At 38.1% G+C, this 9,332-nt stretch overlaps 2 protein-coding genes across 4 annotated transcripts; both read left to right on the top strand.

Annotated features, from left to right (window-relative positions):
• Positions 1–393: 393 nt before the first annotated feature.
• On the top strand, positions 394–3,197 carry LOC104823522 (cysteine-rich receptor-like protein kinase 25). Of its 3 annotated transcripts, none has more exons than XM_010555125.1 (7): positions 394–1,160; positions 1,291–1,419; positions 1,505–1,695; positions 1,788–1,998; positions 2,089–2,326; positions 2,468–2,618; positions 2,703–3,197. In XM_010555125.1, exons 1-7 carry the CDS (start codon positions 395–397, stop codon positions 3,003–3,005), a joined length of 1,989 nt encoding a protein of 662 aa, XP_010553427.1. In that variant the 5' UTR covers position 394; the 3' UTR covers positions 3,006–3,197. The 3 variants fall into 3 exon arrangements, with proteins under 3 accessions (XP_010553427.1, XP_010553429.1, XP_010553428.1); XM_010555127.1 differs by having other exon boundaries at positions 2,468–2,592; XM_010555126.1 differs by having other exon boundaries at positions 1,297–1,419.
• Positions 3,198–5,527: 2,330 nt separating this feature from the next.
• LOC104823523 (cytochrome P450 77A3) lies at positions 5,528–7,478 on the top strand. The gene has a single exon (XM_010555128.2). It carries the CDS (start codon positions 5,721–5,723, stop codon positions 7,233–7,235), a length of 1,515 nt encoding a protein of 504 aa, XP_010553430.1. The 5' UTR covers positions 5,528–5,720; the 3' UTR covers positions 7,236–7,478.
• Positions 7,479–9,332: the final 1,854 nt, after the last annotated feature.

Genomic DNA, 9,332 nt, shown 5'->3' on the forward strand with positions numbered 1-9,332 from the left:
GTATTTAAAAATTTTAATATCAGAAAGTAAAATGACAAGCATTCCTGTGAATAATGTTTGCAGGTGTTCTATAAGCGATTTTGACCTATTCTAGAGTGTGCGTATATACATACATATACATATATATATATTCAAGACAAAATACAAAATATTGAGAAAAAAATATGTCTTCTCGAGTAAAATGATAAAATAAAGAATCTACAGCAATGGGTCCGTATGCAGAGAAGTAAAATAAAGAGTTGTTTCATTTTTTATAAGCCATTTCCAACACCAAAAAAAAAAAAAAAAGTCAAGGCCAAGCATCCTTCGTTGACTTAAACTTCTTTGCATCTCTGTTGCCTTTATGTTCTGTTGTTTTGTCCTGCATCTTTAGCAGAAGTGAGAGGAATCAGACATGGCTTCCTGCGGATTTAGCAGCATCGTTTCTTGTCTCGTCTTGATCTGTTTCCGTTACCTTGCGACACAAGCAACAGATCCTGCTTATATTCTGCACTTCTGTCCCCAAGTCATCAATTTCACAAGTACAAATACCTACGAATCAAACCTAATAACACTTCTCTCCAACCTTTCCTCCTCCATCAACTCCTCCTACGCCAACGGATTCCGAACCTCGGAATCTGGCCGCGGTCCCGACATTGTGTATGGCGTCTTCCTCTGTCGTGGCGACATGTCGATGGATAACTGCAGAAACTGCGTCAGATTCGCCGCCAAAGACATTCTCGATCGATGCGATGCTCGGAAAGAAGCAATCGTGTGGTACGATGAGTGTATGCTACACTATTCCAATGTCAACTTCTTCGGTTCGGGAGAAACATGGCCGGCAATGCCCTATTGGAACCCTAACAGCAGCAACAATCCGAACAACATGGATTTCGGGTCCATCGGTTTGATTTACACGCTGATCGACAGGGCGCAGCGTTCCGATAAACTGTATGCAGCCGATCAATTAGAAAACGCCTCGATCGAAAGATATGGAATGGTTCAATGCACTAGAGACATAGATGCCAACGCTTGCGGTACTTGTCTGAATAATCTGACGAATCGTATCGGCGATTGCTGCAAAGGGAAGGTCGGATGGCGGGTTTTGGGCGCCAGCTGCTATCTAAGATATGAAAAGTATCCGTTCTTCAACGGAACCTTTGTAAAGACACAAGGAACAGGTACACTCAGTCGCGAGTTACTTGATCATCCGAACGTTCGCAACCAAGAAACTGATTCTTGTTTTAAGATCAACTTTCAATAAATGTTCACTTTGTACAATGTTTTCCCATGTATTTTGTGACAACTAAGTCACAGGAGCTACAGGAAAGGGAAAAGTTAGGACCACCGCCGTGTTCGCCACTGTACCAGCAGTGGTGCTCACATTTCTCATCGGTCTCTGCTGCTATTTCTCGTATCGCCGGAGAAGAGTGAGAAAAGGTATGTTTCGCGGCGTTATAGAAGTATCGATCCTTATATTACTCGTCAAGTTGTTATTTGAATGATTGAAACACACGTCACGCAGACGCAATGTCGAGCGGGGAAATCAAAGGAAAAACGCATGGTCCTCTGCTTGATGGAGGCATAATGGATTCGGAGAACAGTAACAATGATCAAGGGATGAATTACGTGAGTCTACAAACTGTAATAGCTGCAACAAACGGTTTCTCTGATGACAACAAGTTAGGAGAAGGAGGTTTCGGGCCCGTTTACAAGGTGAAACTCGCTAATTTTGTTATCTCTTGATAACATTAACCGAAAATGCTTTTGTCGGCACTATGTCCTAAGATGTTTTGGTTTGATCACAGGGAAAACTACCGAGCGGAATGGATGTTGCGATCAAGAGGCTGTCGAGAAAGTCGAGTCAGGGTCTTACAGAGTTCAAGAACGAATTGATATTGATCATTAAGCTTCAACACAAAAACCTGGTTAGGCTTTTGGGATACTGCATGGAAGGAGATGAGAAGCTTCTGATATATGAGTTTATGCCGAATAAGAGCCTCGACGCTTTTCTTTTCGGTAACTACACTTCGATTAATTAGCATATCGTAGTTTTTGAGCTCGCACGAGACTGATATTTTTTCTTCTCTCGTTCGTTCGGGCAAATAGACAGTCATAAATGTAAAGAGTTAGACTGGGAGAAGCGTATGAAGATAGTACACGGTACGACAAAAGGGCTCCAATATCTGCACGAAGACTCGCGCCTCAAAATCATCCATCGTGATCTAAAAGCAGGTAACATTCTTCTGGACGATGAGATGAATCCTAAGATATCAGATTTCGGAACTGCTCGGATCTTCCAATGCAAACAAGTTGAAGATAGCACCGACAGAATCGTGGGTACATTGTAAGTATCTTGCATTCCCTACCTCATGCTTGAAACTGATCGATACCCGAGGATCAAGAATGGTATGCAGACATTTCTAAGTTAGAATCTTAGGATCTCGATATACCCGAGGATCATTCGCGCCAATGGAATTTTGCGCAGTGGGTATAGGTCACCGGAGTATGCATTAGGGGGAATGATTTCAGAAAAATTGGATATCTACAGCTTCGGAGTTCTCATGTTAGAGATCATATCAGGCAAGAAAGTAACTCGGTTTTTTCACAAGGGTAAAAAACATAGCTTAGTTTCTTACGTAAGTCAAGTTTCAAACTCAATCTTCCATTCTCTTCATACATTATAAGACAACATGAGTCTCGGAGAGCTTTGTGTTCCTCAGGCATGGGAATGTTGGATCGAGACGGAGGGACTAAACCTCGTCGACGAAGCATTGGAGGGTTCATATTCTCCGACAGAAGTAACGAGATGCGTTCACGTCGCTTTGCTTTGTACTCAGGACAACCCTACGGAGAGGCCGGCCATTTCGCAGATCGCATACATGCTGAGCAACGACAAGGAGTTACCGCAACCGAAACAACCGATGTTCACGTACTGCAACGCTTTGAGAAATGATCAGCACTCGACGTCTGAAGATGTGTACTCGATAAACGAAGCGACACTAACAGCGATCCAAGGAAGATAAAGAGTTTTTTTTTTCTTCTATCAATCTCTGTTACATGATCATCCATTGATTAGGCAAAATCTGTGTGCCGCACCCGAACATTATGAGAGGTGATCGAGAATACGTTTTACATTTCATGGAGCTGTGGACAACATCGTGTATTTGGTTTTGTTCTCGAGGTGTATCACTGTCTCAAGTGGGGCATTCTTAACATTCTTGAGAAATTTATCCAACAAAAATTAGTGTCCGAATTTCATGGAAAATATTATGATATATATCTTTTTACATTGTGTTGCCCGAAATAATACTCATCGCCTATATTAATTAGACATAGGGGTGGACATAATATTTGAAAAATCCGAATCAATTCGTATTCGAACCGAGAATTCAGATATATAGAATTGACAGATCGAATACGGATATTTGTTTAAAAATATTTTTGGATATGGATATCTGATATATTAATTCGATTGGATCTGTATTTTTAATAATATTATTAAATAAATGAATATTTTGTATGAAAATTTAAAATGATTAATCTTTACAAGTTTTTCATGGAGATTCAAGACACATTTTTTACATATAAAAATTTAGAATTTTTAATCTTTTGAAATATGTAGATTTATGATGTATAACCTTTTGAATTTTGAATTTAGAATATGATTGAATATGATAGACTATGATTGTGTTTGTTTGACTTGATTTAGAATGTTTTGTATTATGAGTTTCAAATTTTGAATATGGTTTACATTTGATAGATTATATATATGTTATATTACATTTGAGTTTGTTTTATAATTTTATTTTTTATTTTTGTCATGGTTGAAGTGGAATACGGATATTAACAAATATCTTCGGAATATTCAATAAATTCAATAAATTCGGCAGCCCTAGACCCCATTTTCTCTAGGGGCAGTAACTCTCCTCCACGCTACTTTGTATTGCAAGCCTTTCCCAAGGAACGAGGCACATAGGGAACCAACCAATTTGCCTTGTGCATTTTTTTAGGAAATATGAAAACGTTAAGCCAATAGTTTATGCTCTCAAAAATTACCCGCAGAGGATAACGCTCGCAGGATTGAATTTGATTTTTGATACGGTTAAAGACTCAAAGTAATGGCTGACAATACGATCAAAACGATTCCAATCTTTTTTTTTTTTGATAATTAGATATCTTAAATCGAGACTCAAACTAATTATAGAGTCGGAAGCAAACCATATGATTGGAATTATACTCTCTTCTCCAAATTGAAATTCGAACTCGGAGTGAAACAAACGATTTTAAGTTTCTATCTTTTTTTTTTTTTGTCTTTCTGTGTCACGTTATTATAGTTTTTGTCATTCTTCATTTTACTCTCTTCGGTTCGCGAATTAGGCCAACTGAATTTTAATTGGGTATTTTCGGAAACACAACATCAACATGTATAATGATTTGGGTTTGGAGGCATATATGTGACAAATAAAAACAATACAGGGAACAAGCAATAGTACAACATTCAAAGAATCGGTCCATTAAATTATATTTTTCATTACATATCTTAACACTTAAACACAGATCCGAAGAGTCGATACGATTAAAATACAAAGTAAAATCAATATTATTTATATTTATGTTCATCTGTAACTAGGACAACTCATATTCCAACCACATCCAATTCAATGTAATAATATTTATTTTTAACTTGTACCTATAGCAGCCAATAACCAAAATACATAATAGGACCCATTTTTGAGATGTAAAATAATAAATACATAAATAAACAGCGACCAGTCAAGACATTAACATTTGTCCAACCAACTTCCACCTGTCACACAGGTTTATCAATAGTAACTCTTCAGAATATTAACTCTCCATTGTTTCGCATCTGGGAGAAATAACAGTTAATAATTTGTACCACAGGACCCAAATATAATCATTTAACAACATCATGAATTTTTTTTTAAAAAAATTAACCGGTAATACATAAATATGTTCTAACAGGAGTGTCTTTTAATATAATTAAAATAGTTAAAATTACATTTTTTAAAAAAAAATAACTGTTATAAGCACAAATAAGCCGTAAATTTCTTGGTTAGTTATGATTTCCATTAATTCGTTTATAGGCATGCCATTAATTTATAAGACAATTAATGATGATGATGATGATGATGCACTAAATCTCGTAAAGAAAGTTTGATTATTTTCCAACATGTCAAAGAGTTTTGTGATAATATATCATACATAATTTTGAAAACGAAATCGTCGGTTCTACAATAAATTGGGCGACAAATTCCAAGAAAAAATTGTTATTGAAACGACTGATCATAAGGTATGTAATTGTATATTAGTTAAAAATTTGAAAATTTCTGCGTGTCAAATACTAAATTACTAACCTCGAACCACCAACAAGATTAATTAGCAAAACGAGGATAACTATAGTCTTAATTAAACATATAGGTCTCCGTAATTTATGGAGTATTTAGGCAAAACTAAACACAAAATCATGATTAATAGATTAACATAGGATATATAATAATATAAATACGCACAGCAGTAAATGCACGCAGAGAGTTGGTAGACCATTATTTCACACGCTTAGTAAAATAATTAAACTCACACACGTACACGTTTACTTACCCTCTATTTCTATAAGAACCCTAATCTCTTGGTATCACGAGAATTTGCAATAAAATCCATCATTCACTGTTCTAATTCTTCTTCTTTCGGTCTCTGTCCGCAAATCTCCATTATTGTATATGGAGCTCACTGATATTGTCATATTCTTCTTGGTCCTATACTTTCTCTGCCTGTGGTGGCGCCGTTACGGCGGCAGCGGCCGTCGGAATCTTCCACCTGGGCCGCCTGGTTGGCCTCTGGTCGGAAACCTTGTCGGTGTGTTGCTTCAACGTCGTCATTTCGTGTTCATGATGAGAGATCTACGTAAAAAGTACGGACCAATATTCACAATGCAAATGGGACAACGTACGATGATTATTGTAACCGACGAGAAACTCATCCACGAGGCCTTGGTCCAACGTGGAGCAACGTTCGCTTCCCGGCCGCGGGATTCTCCGATCCGGCTGATGTTCAGTGTCGGAAAATGTGCCATAAATTCGGCGGAGTACGGCCCGTTATGGCGAATTCTGAGGCGGAATTTCGTGACCGAGCTAATAACCCCGACTAGGGTTCGTCAGTGTTCGTGGATACGCAAGTGGGCCATGGAGAATCACATGAACAGGATCAAAACGGAGAGTGTCGAGAAGGGATTGGTCGAGGTCATGAGCAATTGCAGGCTAACGATATGTAGCATATTGATATGTTTATGTTTCGGTGCGAAGATAACGGAAGAAGAGATCAAATGCATAGAGAGCGTTTTGAAGGACGTTATGCTGATAACGTCGCCACAGTTACCTGATTTCTTACCGATGCTAACGCCTTTGTTTCGCCGTCAGGTGAAACAGGCGAAGGAACTGAGGAAACGACAGCTCGATTGCCTTGTCCCGTTGATTAGGAAACGTCGCTTGTTCGTCAAGAAACGTGAAAACCCTAATGCAGAGATGGTGAGTCCAATCGGAGCAGCTTACGTGGACTCATTGTTTGACCTGAAATGCGGCGAACGAGAGCTCGGGGACGAAGAATACGTCACCCTCTGCTCGGAGATCGTGTCCGCCGGTACGGACACTAGCGCCACGACCGTGGAGTGGGCTCTACTCCATCTAGTCACGGACGAAACCGTACAGCAGAAACTCTACGACGAGATCGATAGTGTTGTCGGAAAAAACAGCGTCGTGGAGGAAGATGATGTGGAAAAGATGCCCTATTTAGAAGCCGTAGTGAAGGAGACTCTTCGCCGACACCCTCCCGGGCATTTCCTTCTTTCGCACGCAACCGTGAAGGACACGGAACTCGGAGGGTACGAGATCCCGGCAGGGGCATATTTGGAATTTTACACGGCGTGGGTGACGGAGAACCCGGAGATATGGCCCGACCCGGGGAATTTCCGGCCGGAGAGGTTCTTGACCGGAGGAGAAGGCTTTAACTCCGACTGGACAGGGACACGTGGCGTCACAATGTTGCCTTTCGGAGCGGGGCGCCGGATCTGCCCGGCCTGGAGTTTGGGCATCTTGCATATCAAGTTGATGCTGGCGAGGATGGTCCACTCGTTCAAATGGGTATCCGATCCGGGTCACCCACCCGACCCGACCGAGACTTACGCTTTCACGGTCGTGATGAAGAACCCTCTCAAAGCCCGGATTCTTCCTAGGATTTGATGGGTATATATATATATATATCCGTATGGTTTATCGGGCATGTGCTTTGTGTGAGTTATATATATATATATATACGAGCTAGGTGTTGTGGTAATCGTGGGGTTACTTTATTTAGAATGTCTTAATAGGGTGCGTTAATCATGTTTTACTTTGGGTGTGTTTGGTCTAATTTGTGATATGTCCGAATGTCCTATGCGTTGAATGCAAGTACGTACTACACGTTCAATTCTCAACGGAGATATACATATATCCGTAATGGCCATTAAAAATAGCGAGTATGGTTGTTCATGGTATCTGACAATGGCTTCCTCGCAATAAATATGGTCACTGACCCAAACAAACAATCAAAATCGGTGGTCCTCCTTAATTAATTCGTCCGTACGACATTTTATTATAAAGTATAGTTAAGAGTTGTATAAGAAGAATGGAAGGCTGCATCAACGGGTTCAGCTGGAGAGCTACATGTAGGGAGGCCATAAATACCTGAATATCGGGTGTCCCTCTTTGCTCATATCATATCTATCATACGTTTACTAAACTTTGAGATAATTATCATATTAATATTTAATTTTTAAAAATTTTAAAATAAATATCAATTCATCGATTTTGATTTTAAAAAAAAATAGCAAACTTTTAAATTTTTAACAAAAAAAATTATCGATTTTAAACAATTAATGGATGATCTAACGTGGCGTTGACTTTTTTCCAAATCATCCGTCTGAAAATTTAAAAACTAATTATAATTAAATAAATAAAAAATAATCATAAATATATTAAAATAAAAAATAAAAAATATAATATATATATAATACATACATATATATATTAAAATCCCACATCATTCAGTCGAGAAAAAATTAGATGACTAAATCCATATACATATATATACATATATATATATATGTATATATATACATATATATATATATATGCATTTATGTATATAGATGTGTATATTTATAGATGTGTATATATATGTGTATATATATGAATATATATATATATATGTATGTATGTCTATATAAAAAAATCACAATAAATTTATACAAATACATATATATACATACATATATACACACATATATATACATATCATATTTACACATCTATATATATATATATATATATATATAAAAGTTTTTTTTGTGAAGAAACCAGCTGGATACTGGATACTGCTAACTATGTCATATTACCTACATTCCCATGGGAATCAGATAATTTTTTTTTGTGTGTGAACGGCTATGCTCTACTTCTCAGCCACGTCACTAATTATATTTAAAGAAAATCAGTTTAATATAAAAAAAAAACATTACTTGTGTGAATTGAGATTAATGTCGATGTCCGATGGATTTTATGAATGAAAAACTTTAGTAGGTATTGATGTTCACATCATGCTGGGCCTCTACATTATTAGCCCAACATATACTCACGACAGGAAATAATGAACACACATACAAGACAAAACAACGTATGCTTTCGGCCTACAAAAAGGACAGAGAGAGGGAAACGTACCCATGCAGGAGGCCACGTCTGAATCCGAGGACACAAAAAAAGAGACAAAAGTGAGGAGTCCCCACTTTCGCATAAACGAGTTTTAGAACAATAATGATACGATGAAAACAAAAGAAAAAGGTCATTCGCGACGCGAGTAGGCATGATGAGAGTCCTACGTACGCTGCACAAGAAGCCGAAATGCAATGAGTGCAAGTGTGATTGAGCTGAGAGCCACTGGTTTGTTCCGTACAACGAGCTGCGGTGAGACCGAGAATCATTACCAATTACATATGATTCTTCTAAGACACGTCCTTTGCACATATGTATCAAACGGCCCTATCCGACTCGAACTCTGTTTGAGGGTTTTGAGTTTGCGTTCGGAACGGTGTGATTTTTTTTTTTTTTGTGTCTATAAAACGGAATCTGAAGTCTAACTCTATAAAACTCGCGTTCAAATCGGGATGGTGATCACATCATTTTTATATGCATTTTCTTGGCGACATTTGATGCATTTACTACTAACTTTATGCATGTAGAGACCATCTAGGGGTAGAGTATGCCTTTGTTTCTATGTTGTGCAGAACTAGGTGTTAGATGGAGCTT

This window comes from Tarenaya hassleriana, unplaced genomic scaffold, assembly GCF_000463585.1.
Source record: "Tarenaya hassleriana unplaced genomic scaffold, ASM46358v1 Cleome4, whole genome shotgun sequence".
Lineage (NCBI taxonomy): Eukaryota > Viridiplantae > Streptophyta > Magnoliopsida > Brassicales > Cleomaceae > Tarenaya > Tarenaya hassleriana.

Coding starts and splice junctions, on each gene's coding strand:
- LOC104823522 (XM_010555125.1), top strand. CDS start 395: ATGGCTTCCTGCGGATTTAGCAGCATCGTTTCTTGTCTCGTCTTGATC. Junction 1,420..1,504: donor CCGGAGAAGAGTGAGAAAAG/GTATGTTTCGCG, acceptor CACGTCACGCAG/ACGCAATGTCGAGCGGGGAA. Junction 1,999..2,088: donor CCTCGACGCTTTTCTTTTCG/GTAACTACACTT, acceptor TCGGGCAAATAG/ACAGTCATAAATGTAAAGAG.
- LOC104823523 (XM_010555128.2), top strand. CDS start 5,721: ATGGAGCTCACTGATATTGTCATATTCTTCTTGGTCCTATACTTTCTC.